This window comes from Ursus americanus, chromosome 11, assembly GCF_024610735.1.
Source record: "Ursus americanus isolate L20-20 chromosome 11, mUrsAme1.1.p, whole genome shotgun sequence".
In the NCBI taxonomy this organism is placed as follows: Eukaryota; Metazoa; Chordata; class Mammalia; order Carnivora; family Ursidae; genus Ursus; species Ursus americanus.
In genome coordinates, this window is record NC_142137.1 from 40,470,264 (window position 1) to 40,489,535 (window position 19,272).

General features: G+C 36.0%; 1 protein-coding gene and 1 non-coding gene across 3 annotated transcripts in view; both read left to right on the forward strand.

Moving 5' to 3' along the window:
- Window positions 1–1,477: 1,477 nt before the first annotated feature.
- The window catches only part of CENPW (centromere protein W), a 203,521-nt gene continuing 185,726 nt past the window's right edge, over window positions 1,478–19,272 (forward strand). The window contains exons 1-3 of one of the 2 annotated variants that reach the window (XM_045805499.2): window positions 1,481–1,777; window positions 6,973–7,086; window positions 9,087–9,232. In XM_045805499.2, coding sequence (XP_045661455.1) covers window positions 1,652–1,777; window positions 6,973–7,086; window positions 9,087–9,113 — 267 coding nt within the window. In that variant the 5' untranslated portion in view covers window positions 1,481–1,651 and the 3' untranslated portion in view covers window positions 9,114–9,232. Of the gene's footprint in view, window positions 1,778–6,972; window positions 7,087–9,086; window positions 9,233–19,272 lie in introns of those variants that run through there. The other variant, XM_087865470.1, reaches the window with a different exon arrangement.
- LOC123797653 (U6 spliceosomal RNA) lies at window positions 11,275–11,381 on the forward strand. The gene has a single exon (XR_006781014.1). It is a non-coding gene; the product is annotated as a U6 spliceosomal RNA (small nuclear RNA).

A 19,272-nucleotide genomic window follows, 5' to 3' on the forward strand; every position in this document is an offset into this window, starting at 1 on the left:
ATCTGTGGAAGCAAGTGGGTAGATGTGATAGTGGGAGTTTGTGGAGTCTCTATGGGGTGCTTCTATATTGTTAGGTGAAGCAACGCCATCAATTGAGGGTGAGGATGGGATAGGAGTGAAGGTAGGTTTGAGGAAAAGAATAAGTGAATAAAAGACCTTAGGAAATAGCAAAAGATTGCAGGCAATACTTAAAGCCCACTTGAATGGTCATGAATTTAAATTGAGACCAGACCCAAACCTGTCTGTGTGTTTTTCTTAAGCCAATATCAGTGCATATATGGAAGCACAGAATAGACTGAGATTTTAATTTAAGCAGGGTTAGGTCTGTCAGATGAGTATAAGGGGGGAAAAGAGAATGGCTAGAAAGCTGAGGAGAAATGCAAGGGAATATTCTAATAATGCACAATGGACCAGAGGAGGGAGGATAAGGAATAGAGAAGGGGTGGTGGCCTGGTAGGGATAGAAAGAAAGAGACTTCTATCCCATCTAAGTGGCATCTAAGAATTACTGGATTTGGGACACTGGAAGGAATGAGTTGAAAAGATAGATGAGGTTAAGGAGTGAGACAATTGATGAGAATATGGAAGGGTATGGTGTTTGGTAATGACAAGCCCTAGTGTATGACTGCAGGAGTGGCTGATAGGGTGAAAGATAGCATCACAGGCAGAAAGGAGGTCTTAGAAATGGGAGGCCAGATAGCGAAGGATCATCTGTGTGGATATTGAAATCACAATAATTACTACAGGTATAGTATTAGAGATAATTACAATGAACATCACAGTGATCTCAGTGTGGTCCTCAGACTAGCAGTGTCAACATGACCGGACTACCTAGAAATGCAAATTCTCAAGTCATACATACCTATTGAATCAGAAACCCCCCGAAGGGTGCTTCATATGATGCACGATGAAGTTTAGGGACTACTTGTACTGGTAGCACAGAAGATAGAAAAGTTAATTGCTTGGAGAAATAACAAGGGTTTCACTGAGGTAGCATTTAAACTGTATCTGAAGTTATTGCAAGGTTAAGTGCTGGGGGCCTTAATATGAAAGGGAGCAGCGTTTGTAAAAAACAACAAAAAAGCCAGAATCATGAAGAGACCTCGAGTAAGATCAAGTGAAATTACCTAAAAGTGTAAATTGTTAGCTATTAATATTAGAAAATCATGCCTTGCTAGGAAGGCATTCGTTCTTTAGGAATCCTGATAAAACACCACAAACTTCTATTCATCTACTTCTTAGTCCACAGGTATTAGGCTCAGGATATAGGATAAGTGTAACTGCCTTGACATACCAACATTTTCCGCAATTTCTCAACACTCCTGTGAAACACAGGAGAAATAGTTCCAAAGCGCAGATACAATACAAATGGCGATTAAAGGAAGCCTCGGCATTTTTAGGACATCACACGGTCCCCACCGCGGCTGTTTTCAACGAAAGCCGGCGCTCCGGGGGCGGGGCTCGCGCCGGGCTGACGTCACTGCCGAGCGCCGGCAGCGCCCTTTTGGCGGCGGATTCAAACGTTTGGGCCGGGTTTTTAGGGCCTGAAGAAGCGTCGTAGCGGCTGTTTCCTGCTGTTCACTCGGCTGTGAATTTCTGTGCAGTGCCGGGAGGATCTCGGAAGCTAAGGAGGCTGGTGCCCGAGGCAGAGAATGGCGTTCTCGACCACAGTCTCCCAGAGAAAGCATATAAAACGGAAGGCTCCCCGGGGCTTTCTTAAGCGCGTCTTCAAGCGACAGAAGCCTCACCTTCGTCTAGAGACAAGGGGCGACTTACTGGTGAGATCCTGTCCCTTCTTTGGCTGGGAGTGGAGCAAGAGGGATGTAGAGGAAATAAACCCCAGCTTTTATTTCGCCACCCCTAGCAAGTCTAGCTCCGTCAAGCCTACGTCTAAGGCGTTTCCAGCAGTGACGAGGCAGGTTTGCCCCCGCCTGACTGGTCAGTTCATATTCCTGACGCTTAGTTGCCTGGGGCCCTCTGAAATGTGGGTATCCGGACCTTTTTTACGAGAGGCTATTAGCCACATCATCTTAAGGGGAAAAGTAACTTTGAGTTCCTGCTTGTAGCTTTTAAATATCACTTTTCCAGAGCATAGTCTGGTACTGCCCTTAATGTACTTGCGAAAGGTATGAAACGTATAGTTAAAAATAAATTTTGGAATTTAGGCAGGGTCATATTTATTTAACTATTGTAGAAGGCATCACTGACGTGCCTTTTACGTGTGTGCCTCCTTCTTTGCCTTCCTCCCTTTTTTACGTTGTTAATCAGACGTATTTCCCTATATCCTGTACTTTAGCTTATTAAAGAACCCTGATTCAAGTTTACTTGTAAGTAATATGCTTTCAACTGTGAATTCATTTCCCTAGGCAAATAGAGCACCTGTTAGTTGAGTATTCAAGGCAAACCACGAAAACTTGTTTATCTGACTCATAATTCCTGCAGCATAATGCTCACTTAATAGCCATAACCAAACCACTGTATATTTCTGTGTTGAAATAAATTCGGAGTTTTTATGTTGAATGCCTGGAACATATATTTCTCTAGCAGAATAAACACTCTTTCCCTAGGTTTAAACCATAAGAGGTACCTCCTCTCTTTTGTCACAAGAGCTTTTTGAGTAAATGAACCATTATAAGTGGGCACCTAATTTCCAGGAAGTCAAGGTAAAGAATTGTTGGTAGCCAGGGCATATGGCGTGGAGAGTGTCTTCAGAATGCATCACCAATTTGTTTTTAAGCTCCATTGGGTTTTTCCAACTCTCTTCTTTACAGCCTCCCCAAATTCTCTACTGCCTTCCCATCTGTTGCCTGCAAGTGCAGCATTTCTCTTTTTGCTACACTACTATGGAATTGTCTTTTTCCATTATTTGGTCTTTGAAGCCAAAACAGCTTTCTTAGAAAAGTAGCTCTTCTATCTCCTTCCCTTCTTTTCTTAGACTCTGTAAGGAAAGATAATATAGTTGACCCTTGAACAACCCTTGAATGACCCCTCTAACCCACCACGGTTGAAAATCCACGTGTAACTTTTGGCTCCCCAAGAACTTAACTAGTAGCCTATTGCTGACCAGAGCCTTACTGATAACATAAAACAGTTAATTAACACATATTAACACATTATATACTGTATTCTTACAATAATGTAAGATAGAGAAAAGAAAATGTTAAGAAAATCTTAAGAGAAAATGCATTTACAGTACTGTATTTTTTTTAAAAATCTGTTTTCAAGGGTCAACCTCTACGTACTGTTTTGAATATCCCCCACCCAGTGGTGATAAAGGTAACAAGTGAACTGGATTAAAGTGAAATTGATCTGCAGAACATTTTCAGGAATTTATTCTGGAGTTTTCTTTGGAGCTGGGGCTCTAAATGGAGAGGAAATGTACCTCCTCAGGAATATCAGATTACCAGCTGGTGCAGATTGTTTGCCAGAAATTTCTCAAGTAGAGTCCTCCCACATCCACAGCTGTCTGCCTCAAAGTGACCCAGGGACACCTGGGCTGTATTGTGGAGTGGGATTGTGATCCAGGTGGTGTGGGAAAGAAGAGGAGTTGCAGTGGTAGGGGAAAGGAAATTCTTTCTGTTAACATCTATTCCTAGGTTGTATGCTCATTTTTGGCTTGTGTTGCTTCTCTCACTGTCTTGTATATGCCATGCATCACCCTGGTTTCTTTGCTTATGGTTTTCTGCTTACCTTTGACACTTCGTAATCTTACTCAGCAAGTGTCCCACATCATCCATAAACTTTTCTACAATTAAAGCAGTCTGTTTTCATCTCTTTTTTTCTGAACTTTGATAGCAGTATAAGAGTTACATCATACAATTTAGCTGTTGAGACTCTGACAATGTTCTGTAAGTTTCATATGTCCTTTTGTCTCCCAGTGTGGTACGCAGCTTCTTGAGAGGAAGGAACCATATAGATCTTTTTGTGTCTCCCATTACCTTTAATACAAAACTAATCTACTTTTATGCTGTCTTTTGTTATATTGTATTTCTTCTGCCTGAAAATAATCTCATTCTACTCTACTTGGCAAACTCCAATTTCAAAATCCAGTTCAAATGCCAGCCACTTCCTGAGTCTTCCTTAATCTTAGGACCAACTTTTTCTTTCTTTATCATCTATTGTCACATGTTTTTCTTTAATTTCATGTGGGTCTCTCATTGGATGGGAACTTTGAATTGGGAAATTTTTGTATTTCTAATGTTTGGCATAATACTTTGAACATTGTGAGTATACAAATAACGTTGGGGATGCATTGTAACTAATGTGGGTTGATTGTTATTGCTAACATTTTACTCATAATTTCTTTGTGTTATTTCATAGTTCTTTTGTACCGGCTTTTTTTGTTTTATTTTATGCTTTATTTGATTGTATATCCCCAGGGCCAGTACTGTCACAGGTGAGTACATCAGTTAATCTGAATAAATTGTTCAGCTTTTTCATGGCTCAGTTGGTTTTCAGATTTCTCACTGAGGAAATATCTGGATGCTTATGGTTTATGTAAAGGTCAAAAGTCCTATGATGAAGGGAGGAGGAAATCAGACTGGCCAGTGTTTTGGTCAACCGACACTGTTAAGGAATGGATAGTTCTTTGTAAATTATCTTTTGATTTACGTTTCAAGCAAGGTGGTTTTTTTTTTTCCCCAAGTAAATTTTTGATGGAATGGTCTTTTTCAAATTTAAATGTCTAGCTGAATACCTTAAAATTTGTTTTTGTTTTGACTATTTTAATTTAAACCTTAGTGCAGGGGCACCTACTAGGCTTAGTTGGTTGAACATCCAACTCTTGATTTTGGCTCAGGTTGTGATCTCAGGGTCATGAGATCGTCCATGCTCAAAAGGAGTCTGTTTGAGATTCTCTCCTTCTGCCTCTCTCTGCCCCCCCCCATGAGCTCTCGCTCTAAAATAAATAAATCTTAAAAAAACAAAACAAAACCTTAGTGCATTTGAGTGGCACCACTCAATTAACTATTTTATAAGAGAGGGTTAGTTTGCTTAAAAAAATATCGTGATAGTCAAAAATTAATATTAATTTGTCTCAGAAACTATGGCTCATGCTTATGAAGAAGAAAAGACTTTTCATGTAGGTTAATAGGGTGAACCAAGTCTCAAAACAATGTGGGTTTTTTTGTTTATTCCCTTTTCATTTTTGCCTTTCATTTTTTCAAAATTGAAGTATTGTTGATGCACAGCATAGTGATTCAACAAGTTTGTATGCTATGCTCACCCCAGGTGTAGCTACCACTACCGTACAGTGGTATTACAATACATAGACTGTATTCCCTAAGCTGCACCTTTTATTCCCATGGCTTATTCATTCTATAACTGGAAGCCTGTATCTCCTACACCTCAACCCATTTTGCCCATCCCCCCCCACCCCCTCCCCTCCAACACCCATCAGTTCTCTAGAACAGTGTTTGTGATTTATTTGGGATTGACTAAAAAAAAAATTTTGTTTTTGCCTAATTTGGGGAGATATGGAGGAATCTTTTGTTCATGCAGTGATAATTGTTGACTACCTACTATATATTGTGCCATGGACTAAAGATCACTGAGGATACAGTGTTGGGGAAGATAAACATAGTTCTCATCCTCATATTTCATTGAGGAAGACAGGTGAGAAATTGCTGCATGGTGTATGTAGTATGTACAGTGGTAGGAAGTTCAGGTTGCATAACCTTACATACTGGGGGGAGTTGGACTTTTCAGAGAAGTTTACAAACTAGTAGGCTGCCTGTAAGTAAGGTTCTATTTGAATATGGAAAGAAGTTAAAAAGACTTACTACAGAACTGTAAGCTGAGAGATGAAACTGGAAAAGTCTAGTCAAGTGGGGTTTAGTATTAAGGAATTTATCTTGGACATATCTGGAAGCTATTTATCTTTAGAAGTAGGAAATCTAGATTAACAGGAAATTGTGCCATGTTACGGAATGTTTTTGCTGCAATAGGAAATGGGATGTCATTGGAAGTTTAAAAAAGAATTGAATAACGTGGTATTACATGAGGAATCAGAATTGGGTGCTTTACCCTAGAGTTCTTGTGAGAAATAAAGAACACTGTGCATCAGAAAGGTACCAAAGGTGGATGTCCTTCCATAGGTTCTTTATCTTATTAAATTTAAATTCTCAAACTCCTGTTTTTTCCAGATATCACTAAAACATTCTTAAAATTCTATAACCATCCTCTAAAGATTTCTGCATAATATTTTAAGTTTAAAACGCAACACTACCTAGTTATTTAGTGTTGAGTGAACTGTGGGGGCGTGGTTGTATGCAGTGCACATTGTGAATATTAGATGAGTATTGTTCTAACTGCAAAGAACATGTAATATATAAATCACCAGTATATTAAAGATACTATCTAATTGTACCTAAATAGTTAATATTTATTACTTATCTGCTTATATTATCTATTTTAATTTCTTAAGAGCCTTAAAGATTATTAATAGTAGATATGATTATACTTTTCACTTCAGTAAAGTTAACATTTCAATTATTACATGTTTTTGAATAGATATTTCAAATTAAGTATCTGGTTAAAAAATCTTAAACCCATGGATTGTAGAATGAGAGATGATTAGCCTTAAATAGTTGTTGATATGTTTTGTTTTTAAATTTTGGGGAAATTCCATTATAAATTTAAATTTGTTTGTAACTGGGAGCAAGAATATTTGCTACTTAATAGAGTCCTACATAAGCTTTGTAATTATGCTTTACAATAATGTTGTTATCTATGGCCTTTGGTAAGCCTTATATATAGCCTTGGTTCATGTATTGCAGTAACTAAGTATCTTTTGTATGGAATTTAAGTTGGACTTATATTAAATCGAATTCTGTGTTACTTAAATAAAAGTGAATTGACTTAAGCACACTAGTAAATATTACAACAAATTTTGGAATCTTTTATTTTTAAAAATCATTATTTCAAAGCATCAGTGTTTGAGTTTAAAAATCCTTTTGAATTTTCTCTTTTAAAGGTGCATCTGAATTGTTTACTCTTTGTTCATCGGTTAGCAGAAGAGACCAGAATGAATGCTTTTGAGAATAAGTGTGGAGTCATTAAAAAGGAGCATGTACAGGCTGCAGCAAAGGTAAAAATCTGACTTTTCTTGAGCAAGAATTAATTTTAAAAAATATCATCTAGTATATCACTTCTGTCTGCTTTGGATTCCTTATTCAGCTTTGTTGATTGACGTTTGGCTCCCCTCCCCCCAGTTATGCTGGCACCCTGGTATAGTTAACAACAGAGTTGGCACGGATTAGGCCCAGAATGCTAACCAGTTATCAGCTGCTGTTTCCCTAGTGGTGTAACTCTTGCCTACGTACAGGGCAACCTAGGCAGCTGCCTACAGCTGGGGGATGTTTGGCTTTCTGTGTTAATGGGTTTAATTATGGAGATTTTCTTTTTCTATATGTATATATTATGGATTTCTGATGGAAAGATTCATGACCACTGCTTTATCATTACTTAAGGGAAATGAATGTTTAGTTGCTAACCTGTATGATTCATAGTAGGCTATATATAGTTGAGAAGGTTTATCACCATGAAATTTATAAAAACTTCTTGATCATTTAAAATTTTCCTAATTACTTATTTTGTTTTGAGATTTGAGTGACTTATGAATCAAATCACTTATATAAGCAGAGAAAGTTGCTTCTTACTAGTATTTCTATATAATGTAAGAATATGATGCCTAGGATAGTTTTTTCTAAATATGTCTCCAAGATTATTATTTTCATTTGATGTTAATAGATGGCCCACCATAAAAAGTTTTGGGGGTCAGATAAATTTAGATGACCTGTTGTATCTCTTTGAATAGTCACAGTGTTATATAAAGAGCTTGTTTCTAAAATAATATGCAAGAAATTGGCAACCATGGTTGACTGGGGGATGATGTGGGAGAGAGACTTATTTTTGACAGTCTACCTCTTTGTAGACTTTTGTTTAATTTTTTTTTTATTTTGAAATAATTATATACTCAAAGAAGATGCAAAAATAATAGAGTTCCCGTGTACCTTTTATCCAGCTTTCCACAATGCTCTCTTCTTTATATAACTATAGTTATGTAAAGTTATGAAAGTTTATGAGAAACAGAGATAAAGAAACTTGTTGAACTCTGTTTAACTTAGCATCCTAAAGATTTGGGGACATAATATACTCAGCAAATTTGGGTATGTCATACTTTCTTTTGTAGTGCTCATGCTAACATGTAGAACCAGAGAAGGACAAATACTGGCCTGGGATATAGACCTATGGGCTCTGTGGAAGTCTAGAAATGTGCATGCCCTGGTACTGTTTTAGGGGCTTCAAATTTGCTTATACCCAATATGTTTCTAGACTATTAAAGGGAATATAAGTATTTTTTTTTCTGCAGGTAAAAGTAAGGCTTAAGAGCTTGAAGAGTGTATGTGCGTATTTTAAATTTAGGGTTTGTTTTTATTATAGGTGTACTTACCTATAAGTAGATAAGTTCTTTAAAGAAATTTCTGCGTATATTCTGGTCTACTGCTTCCAGTCTTTCATAGCTAAAGATCTGATTTTATTTTATTTTATCATGGGCTATATGTTTTGAAAATTGTCTACATAATGAGGTGTTTTTGTTTTTTTTTTTAGCATATGATGACTAGTCTTTGTCTCTAAACTGATATAATTGTAGCTCAAATGTAAGAAATTTGGTATTACAGATTTGTATTGCTTTATAGTTGTTAATCCCTGATTTATAATAGGATTTTTGACTTTTGGAAAATTCTTTAACTCCCTAGATTACTGAATTGTCTACGAACCTCAAGTTGGGGACCATTAATCTGGGTACTTTTGGCTTATATTTGAAGAAATTGACATTCAGAAGTGACTATAAAACCAGATTTTGAGAATTGCTTGTTTCACATTTTTTGAGAGAAGTGGACTAGTTTAGGGGAAGCCTAGGACCATTTATAAAGCAAAAGATTCCATAATCACCTTCCATATTGGGTTTTATAAACTCAGAGTCTTGCATATTATGCACATAAGATGATTTAACTTTTTGTCGAGGAATTCTGTTTTATTTGCCTTGGGTATAATATGAATCTTCATTTTTCCCCCCCCTCACAGGTAATTCTAAAGAAGAGCAGAGGTTAGAAGTCAAAGAACACATTTTTGAAAATTATATGATGTATTATTTTAGGTGGTAACAGACCGTGAAAGCACTTTTCACATATCAGCTAAGATTGTGTATTATTAAAGTATTGACTAGTTGAGGGATGCGTGTATTTGTGTGTGTGTATATATATATATTTTTATTTATTATTTTTTTTTTTTACTGATACTGGAATATCTCAAACACATGGGACTATATACCCCCTTTTTTTTTTTTTTTGAGGAATTGTTTCATTCACTCTCCGTGACCTCATTTTACTTCCATTTAGTCGGTATTACAAATGTTTTACATAACAAAAATGACATTTTACATATGAGGTAGTTTGAAGTGATGTGTTAGAATTGTTTATAAGGATTTAGATTTAGTTACAATTAACTATGGAATCAATTTAATTTATGAAGAAAGACAATGTGCAGTCAATCTAGGTACATTTTAATACTGATTTTAACTATTTAATGCCATCACATAAGCAATGCAGTTTTTACTTCACAACATTATTGACATTTCTCAACTAGAAACATCAGCAAGGTGTTTTCAAAACCTGTTTTTCTTTCCAAGCCAAAAAAGTAATAGAGCAAACTGACTTATTTTAAGTAGGTTTAATAGATGGGTGTTTCATTTCCCTAAGGAATCCTTTAGAAATTATCTGATAGTTATTTTTATTCCCCAGTGGTTACACCTTAAAATAGTTATAGTATTATACCCAAAACAGGAATTTGATATTAGCACCGCGTGGGTGTAATTCTGTACCATTTTATCATGTGTAGATTTGTGTAACCACCACTGTAGTCAAGATACAGAGCTATTTCATCACCAGAAAGTTCTCCATCATCCTGTCCTTTTATAATTAACACTTAGCCTTCTATGGACAACCCTCCCCTCCAATCCCTAAGCCCTGGCAATTGCTAATCTCTTCTCCAGCTCTATAATTTTATCATTTTAAATGGAATCATACAGGTAATGACTTTTGGGGATTTGTCCCCCTGCCCCCCCAGCATAACTTCTTGAGATCCATCTAAGTTGTTGCATGTAGCAGTTCCTTTTTATTACTGAGTCGTATTCCATGGTATTTATGTACCACAGTTTCTGCAGCTATCCACACATTGTAGGGCATTTTGATTATTTCCAGTTTTTGGCTATTATAAATAAAGCTTCTATGAACCAATGTGTACAAGTTTTTATACAGATAAAAGTTTTCATTTCTCTGGGATAAAAGCCTGGGAGAGTGATTGCTGGGTTGACTGGTAAGTTTATCTTTAGTTTTTAAAGAAGAAATGGCCGAATTGTTTTCCAGAATGGCTATACCATTTATACTCTCATCAGCAATTTATGAGAGATCCAGTTTCCTCACATTCTTGTAAACATTTGGTATTGTTATTTTTTATTTTAAGCTGCTCTGATGAGAGTGTGTCTCGTGGTTTTTTCCATTTCCCTAATGGCAAATGATGTTGTATGTATTTTCATATGTCTATTTCTCATCCATTTTTCCTCTTTGGTAAAATGTTTCTTCTTTTGACTATTTTCTATTTGGATTGTTTGTTTTTCTAACGTTGAATTCTAAGAGTTCTTTATTCTAGGTATGGGTTGTTTGTCAGATGTGTGATTTGCAATATATATATATTTTTTGTTGCCTTTTACCCTCTTAACAGGGTCTTGTGAAGATCAACAGTTTTTAATTTTGATGAAGTCCATCTTAATTGGGTTTCCCCCCCACCCTTTTCATGGTATTGGTGTAATGTTTAAGGACTCTTAACCAAGCCCTTGGTCCTGAAGATTTTTTCCTATATTATTATTATTATTATTTACAAGTTTTATAGTTTGTTTTACATTTAAGTCTATTTTGAGTTAACTTTTATATGAGGTGTGAGGTTTAGGTCAAGATTTATTTGTTTGTCTGTGGATATTATTTTGGCACCATTTGTTTAAAAGACTGTATCTCCTCCATTGAAGATCTTTTGCACTTTTGTCACAAATCTGTTAGTCATACTTGTGTGGGCTTTCCTGGGTTCTCTGTTCCATTACTTTGCCTCAGTCCCTCCACTAAAAACACATAGTCTTTATTACTGTGGCTATATAATCAGTCTTGAAATCAGGTAGAGTGATTCCTCTCACATGATTCTCGTTCAGAATTTTTTTTGGCTCATGCTGGCTTCTGCAGCACATACATTAGAATCGGAACTATACAGAGAAGGTTAGCATGGCCCCTGCGCAAGGATAACATGCAGGTTCTTGAAGCATGCCATGTTTTTAAATGGCTATCTGAGATAAAGACTTAAATGCTTGTTGAAAACTGGTAAGGAAAAAAATCGTTTTGGCTCTTCTAGTTCCTTTGCCTTTCCAAATAAATTTTAGAATGATTTTGCTTGTAAAAAAAAAAAAAATCTTGCCAGAATTTTGATAGGAATTGCATTAAACCTGTGTATCAATTTGGGGAGAATTGGCATCATTATTATGTTGAAGCTTCCAATCCATGGATATGGAATGTCTGTATATTTACATTTTTGATTTCTTCATCATTGTCTTGCAGATTTCACTTTTTATCATTTCCTTTCTGTTTAGAGAACTTCCTTTTGTTATTCTTTTAGGGTAGGGCTGCTGGTGACAAATTTTCTTCATTTCCTTCATCTGAGAATATCTTGATTTCCCCCATCATTCCTGAAACATATTTTCACTGGATAGAGAATTCTGGTTTGACTGTTCTTTTGTACTTGAAAAATGTTGTGTCATTTCCTTTTGACTTCCATGCTTCTTGATGAAAAAAAAATCTGTAATTAATGCATTGTTTCTCTGGCCTTTTTCAAGATTTTTGTTTTATGTCTTAGTTTAGAAGTTTGATATGATGTGCTGTAGCATGGATGTCTTTGCATATATTCTATTTGGAGATCACTCTGAATCTTTTTTTTTTTTTTTTTTTTGCCAAATTTGGGAAATTTTCAGTCATTGCTTTTTTGATACTTTTAGCCCCATCTGTCTTCTCTTCTGGGTCTCTAATGACATAAATGTCAGATTTTTTTTTTTAAGTTTCATAAATTCCTGAGGCCTTTTGGGGGTGTGTGTGTGTCTATTTTCTTATAGATTGGGTAATTTCTATGTTCTGTCTTCCAGTTCACTGGTTATTTCTTCTGTTTCGCCATTCTGTTGCCCCATTTTTCCCCCAGTTATTAAACTTTTTAGTTCTCAAAGTTCCATTTGTTTTTTCTTTATATCTTATATATTTGCTGAGACTTCCTATTTTTTTTTCATTAAGTGTGTTTGTAATTACTCAAGAATTTTTATGATGGCTCCTTTGAAATCCTTGTTTGATAATTCTAACATCTGTGCCATCTTGGTGTTGAAATTTGCTTTTTATTATTCAGTTTGCAATCTCTATTCTTGGTATTAAGTGTGATATTTTTTATTGAAACATGGACATTACAAGACTGAATCTTAAATCTTGTGCTATATCAGGACTTCTCTGGCACCATTCTAGTGGATAAAACATGGTACTACCTTGCTACTGCTGGTGAGGATAGAAGTCACTTAACCTCTGTTGATGGCCAGTGATGGTGAGGGAAGGAGCTCTCTCATTATTGCTGGGTAGAGGGTGGAAGTTTAGACTCCCCACTAGGTCTTTGCTGATACCATCCTGGTTGGGAGAGGGAGGAGGCACCTTATTACTGCTATTCACCTGTATTCCACTGATGTTGTGGGAAGGTAGTCATGTTACCCTTGAGCAATGGTGAAAAGTCCCAACTTGACTAGACTCTAATACCATCCAATGGGGAAGGGATAGAGTTTTGTTACCACAGCATGAGTGTGAAATACCAGACTTATGAGGTCTTCACTGAGTGAGGGTATACTCTCATTACTGCTCAGTGGTAAGGGTCCTGCCTCTCCAGTAGGTTTCTGATACCTCCCCAACAATGAGAGGATGGGATTCCTTCTAACTGCTAGTTGTGGATGAAATTCTGGGGTCAGGATGAAATTACTACCTTCTTACTTGGTCTTCTCTGACACCATTCTGATAGCAGGATTTAGAATGCTGCATTATGTCCCAGTAAGAGTAAAAGTCTAGGCTGTCTACCTGATGGTTGCTGAAGAGGGTGGGGAACAGAAGCTGCCGGTTTTATCTGTGCTCTGTGGCTGGAACAGATTGGTTATTGTCTAAAATTTTCTGTTTTGCTAGGATACCCCTTTTCTTGTCTTTTGGTTAGAGAAAGTAGGTTTTTTGGAGGGTTTTTTGGTTTCCCAAAAGCTCTTGTAAGTAGCATATACTTGGGTTTTGTTCTTTTATCCAATATGATAATATTAGTAATTGGAGTTTGTAGTCCATTTACATTTAATGTAACATTGCATATTTGGGTTCATAGTTACTCTTTTACTAATTGTTTTCTATATGATGAAGCAGTTTAAAGTGCCTTTTTCTTTTTTTGTTTCGTTTTGAATTTTATGGTTCATTTTACTTTCTCTTGCCCTAGTTATACATTGTTATACTAGAGATTATAATATGTATCATTAACTTCTTATACTATTTATTAATATCTTTATGTGGTCTTTTACTAGAGATTACAGCATGTACCTGTGACTAATTCTAGAACCTTAGAACATTGTAATTCCATTTACCTACTTCTGTCTTTTAATTATTTTAATTTTACGTATGTTAAACCACACTATAATTATTATTCCTTGAAATGCCAGTATTTAGTGTATATTTATATCTACCTTCATATCTACCCTTTGATCATTTCTACAATTCTATTTTTTTTCCTTTGGAATTTTTTCGAAATTACCTGAGGAGCTCCGTTCAAATATTTTCTTTAAGTGTCTATTTCTTGGTAATAAATTCTGTTTTTGTCTGTGAAAAAAATTCATTCTTTTTTTAAAGATTTAGCTATCCGTTAGTAAGAGAGAGAGCACGCACAAGCAGCAGGAGTGGCAGGGAGAGGGAAAAGCAGGCTCCCCGCTGAGCAGAGAGCCTGATGCGGGGCTTAATCCCAGGACCCTAGGATCATGACCTGAGGTGAAGGCAGACACTCATCCAACTGAGCCATGCAGGTGCCCCAAAACTTTCATCTTTAAATTTGAAAGATCTTTTCATTAAGTGTAGAATTCTAGATTGGCTATTATAGCACTTTAAAAATGTTATTCCGTATTTTCAGGCTTTCATCATTTTTTGAGAAGTTCATAAGATTTAGATCAATATATCTTTTTTTTTTTTTTTTTTTTTCCCTGTTACCAAAGGTTTTCCTTTCTGGTTTTCAGCAGTGTTAGTGTGATTATTTTCCCTAGGTTTGTTTTGTTTATTTGTTTTAGTTTTTATTTCACTTGAGGTTCCTGAATTTTCTGAAAATAGGGTGGTACCTTTCATCAGTTTTGGAAGATTCTTAGTCGTTATCTTTTCAAATATCGATTCTGTTTTCTTTTTCCTCTTCTGGGATTCCAATTATGTATTATCATTAGACTTCTGTAGGTACCTCTTACTCTTTCTTTCTTTCTCTCTCTCTTTCTTTCTTTCTTTCTTTCTTTCTTTCTTTCTTTCTTTCTTTCTTTCTTTCTTTCTTTTTAAGATTTTATTTATTTGAGAGAGAATGAGAGCATTAGCAGGGGGAGGGGCAGAGGTACAAGCAGACTCCCTGCGAAGTGTGGAGTCCCTTTGGGCTAGATCCCAGGACCCTGAGATCATGACTTGAGCTGAAGTCAGATGCTTAACTGACTGAGACACCCAGGTGCCCCATCTCTTACACTCTTATTATTAGACTTCTGAAGGTATCTCTTACACTCATGCTTTTTACATTGTTTTTTCTCTGTCCTTTAGTTGGATATTTCTGTTCACTTGTCTTTGAGTTTACTAATTTTGTCTTCTGCTCTGTTTCATCTGCTCACAAACATATCTGATAAGTTCTAAATTGCAGATCTTTTTTCCCCTTGAATGCCTGCATCCGATTCATCTGTTGAAATTCTTAATTTTTACCCATCCTTTCCTCTATTGTCTTGGACATATTAATTGTATTTTAAGGTAATTGTCAGTGAATTCCAATATTTGAGTTAGCTGAGGTTTTTTTTCTTCCTCTTCTTTTTGTTTTTTCTTTTGGTTTTTGGTCATGTAGTTATGTCTTATGGCATGCCTAATAAATTTTGCTCAAATCTAGATATTTTATTAAAAGTTATTCTCCACAGAGGGGTCATTCTCTCCTGCACTATGCAGACAGTGGTGGCTCATCACCTTAATCTAATCAGCGACTATGCTAACTCATGGCTGAGTGGTAGTATGGAAGAGATTCAGTTCATCTCTTGTTTGCCCTTGGTCTTCCAGGTGTTTTACCTGGGAGCTTGATTATGTGTTTTAGTGGCTCTTCTTCTGACATGTACTGAATGCTAATCTTTGACACATGAGACTGCCAAAAACTCTGCTTTACTTTTCAGAATCTCCCACAGAGGCCTAAGAGTTCTGTAAAGGCCCTGAAGGAAAAACTGACCTTGTAATCCAACATACTACATCTCCATTAAAAGCTCTGCTAGAGCAGCCTGGAGTCTCCTTTGTTAGAATTGGTAGACGCCTCCAAGGTAAAATTCGCTGCAAATATTAGCTTACTTTCTTAATGTTCTGGAGGACTAAGACTGGAGTCCTAGTCCTTCCATTTCTTGTTGCCTTAGCAGATCTTATTTGTCTTCATAAATGGTTTCTGTGTATTTTCTAGTTTATTTTGTTCTCAGAAGGAACACTGGTTGGCCATAAATTTACTTCAGTGAGGGTGACCACCTGTCCCAGTTTGCCCAACTGTTCAGTTTAGCACTGTAGATCCTCCATCCCAGGAAACTCTTCATTCACAGGCAAACTGAGACAGTTGGTCACCTTAATTCCAAGCCATCCAGGAACAGAAGTTAGTAAATTTAACTTAGCATGAAACTAATATGTAGGAAGGTACTTTTGATAAAACTCCTGTGAGAAAGACTGCTTTTCACACTGAGGTTGTATGTTAAATTAGTTACCTTAAATTGTTATGGCCAATATTTTCATGAGAAGGTGTTTCAGGAAAATGCAAATAATTATTGTTTAGAAATTATATGTATTAGAAATTTTTAAAAGATCATCTAATCATTATTTTGTTAATCGTTCTAAGCAGAAAGTTGGTAAAATCATTGGTTTGTCTTTGAAATAGTTTTAAATGTCTCTTCCTTAGAGTTGGTTATTTTATACAAACTCTTACTTTCATTTGTCTCTTTTTTATGTGTATTTTATGACTCTAAAATGTTTTTGATCAGAAACTTTTGTGTCTAAATAAAAATTCATGCTGGCCAGTATATACTGTGTTAAAGCAGTGGGCTCAGTGCTCTTAGGGCTTCATAGCTAATAACCACCATAGAAAAGAGAGGCAGGGGAACACTGTGCTCTTGGAGATGTTGTATTCACTAACCTCAAGAAATAATTTGTTTCATTTGTAGATGCTGTGTCTTGTTTTACTGATATTTAAAGTTTGAAAAAATAAAGTTTGTCAACTACAAAGGCAGATGTACTTATTAATGGAGGTATAAGTTTTAAAAGGCTAGATTGAATATCCTGTATGTGATACAATTTTGGGCAATTAATTACCGGCCTTGTGATAGTTCTCATGCTGTCTTAAATTGTATTTCAGTTTATATTTTTAATTGTCACTTTATATTCATTTCTGATTTTGCCCATAGGATATAAGCTCTTCTAGGGCAAGATTTTCTAATTATTTAATCCCTCCAAGCCTATATGCAGATTTTTATTTAATTTCTAAAAGGACTGTATTTTCAATGGGCAAGGCTTGATGGAGATGTAGTTTCAGTTCTTTCAGTTACATATGGCCAGATATGCATCTTTATATATATATCATGACCTTACCAAACTCCAAAAATAATCCAGAGGATAGAACTTTGCTGCTTGTTTTAAGAAATCTAGATGACTGTCTTGATCTGCCATTAACTACACTTAAAACGTAGCTCCAGTTTCTGCCTCTATGAAATTAAGGACTTGAAAGCAGTAGTTTCTAACATTCCTTCTAACTCTTCAAAAATAAAAATAAAAAATAGAATGGTTTCTGAGAAAGCTAATATGGAGAATGTTCTATTTGGATGTATCAGAGCCTTAACTCGTGATCTGAAGTCCATGTACCATCATGATTATAAAACTTCTGAGCACCCTAATATCTTTAATTTTGTTTGCATAAAAGCCCAAAAGAGAGAAACTTTTTTTATTGGTAACATTTCTTAAATCTTTTGCATTTAGTTGTTTTTCCTATGTTCTCTTCATTTCTAATTATTCCCCTGTGATTTTCTTTAGTAATTGTACTGAAAACAAGCTTTTCAAAGTTAAGATTCATACCCTTCTTGATTTATCTAAAACTACATATGATGAGGAGAGGAAAACTGTTAGATGTTGTTTCAAAGGTGTATCTTGGTGAGGTTGGGATGGTTTTGGCCTGTATACTTAAATATTATTATTAAAACCTTTGTAGTTAACATAGAAGTGTATTTTAAAAGAAAAATAGCTTATGTCTGTTAAGTCTCAACTCGAGGATTCTTTGTGGACTCACAGGCACTGAAATCTCTTTCTTTAATGAAGAGCAGCACTACCTGAAGACAGTATACTGCTAAATAAAGAGTATTTGGGATTTGTATGTTGACTTCATAACAACTAGACCAGCTGGGGGGAGTGTTTGTGTTCATATTGGAGGGATTTCATCAGCTGTCCATCTGTAATGGGGTGTAATAACCACCACGAACTAGGTGGTTCAAGTGATGTATTTGGGCAGCAGAGTTTTGTTTGACACACATAGTTTTGGTGTTTTTAATTGAATTAATTACATTTTAAAGTTAAATTTCACCTGCAAATTTAATTTCTGCCTTTTTTTTAATTGGACAATATGGCAATTATACATCCATAATCAGTTGGGATTATGTAGCTTCTTTCAGATGACAACAATCTTTTGTTCACTCCACTTAATCAGGCCTGCTTATTTATGTTAACCCTGAACCTCTGTAAGCATTTATGTTCACAGCCTATTTGAAAACTTAAAAGTTGGCATGTTTCTTGACATTCCTGGCCAATTATAGTGGCATGCCCTAGCCATGACTCAGTTATGTTCTCTTTCTCAGCATGGTATTTTCCAGAATTTTCTCAAGTTTCTGGTAGCAATTAGCTTGTACCATTGGCTCCAAAGCTTGTTCTAAGTCCAATAGTAGCAGCCAAGTCCTTAAAGAATCTAGTCTCTGGCAAGAAATTAGGGCAAAGTGTTAACTCATCCAAGCATATCTCCCTTATCTCACCCATGTAAAAGTAACTCAACTTTAAGATTCCTTGTATCCATGTAAGTTGAATTAAAATTTATGTCCAATTTGCAGTTTCCTAAGGCAGTTTCTTAGACTTCATGTATATATTGCACAGGCTATACAGGATTTGCTTCTTTGTATATTCAGCACCAAAAGGAAACTTCTCAAATTGTACTCATCTCAATAATGTCTCTTTCCTTTATGATGCTGTACCAGGAACCATAATAGCACACATTTAATTGCCTTGTACTCAATCCATTGCATCCTGACTCCCAAGAATTTGACAGGCCTGGTGAAAATGCATTCTAGACTTAGTTCTATGGTACCTTTTAGAGTCATCTGGTACTAAAACTGAGGTCTAGAATTCTAGAGTGTAGCCCTGCAAAATGTGCTACTGTGGTTGCATCAGTTGGGCACTCAGTTATACATTTCTTGAATGGATGAGTAATGAAAGTCACTTAAAATCGACCACTTAGCCTAGTCTTTGCTGTGTCACGTTCAAGAAGACAGAAACCTGTTTTCAAAGGTTTTGAAGAATAATGCAGATAAGACCTCTTCTATTATCCATTAAATGCACAGTATAGGGTTTTCTATAGTATTTCACCCAGAAAGCTTCTAAAATTTTTCTTGAGATAGATTTTCCTTCCCTATTTATGAAATCTGCTAAAAAGTTTTTGCTGCTTTCACTCTCCAGAGTAGTGTCACCACCATTTTTTGCCCTCAGTGTTTACTAGCTCTTTTCCTGCGTGGAACTTTCAGACATCCTAATTCTTGTGACCATATGACCCTCTATGTTTGGTGCTGTCCCCACCCCCCCCATCCATTCTAAATGTCATTTTCCAATCAAGGTTGCTTTTCTCTTCAAAA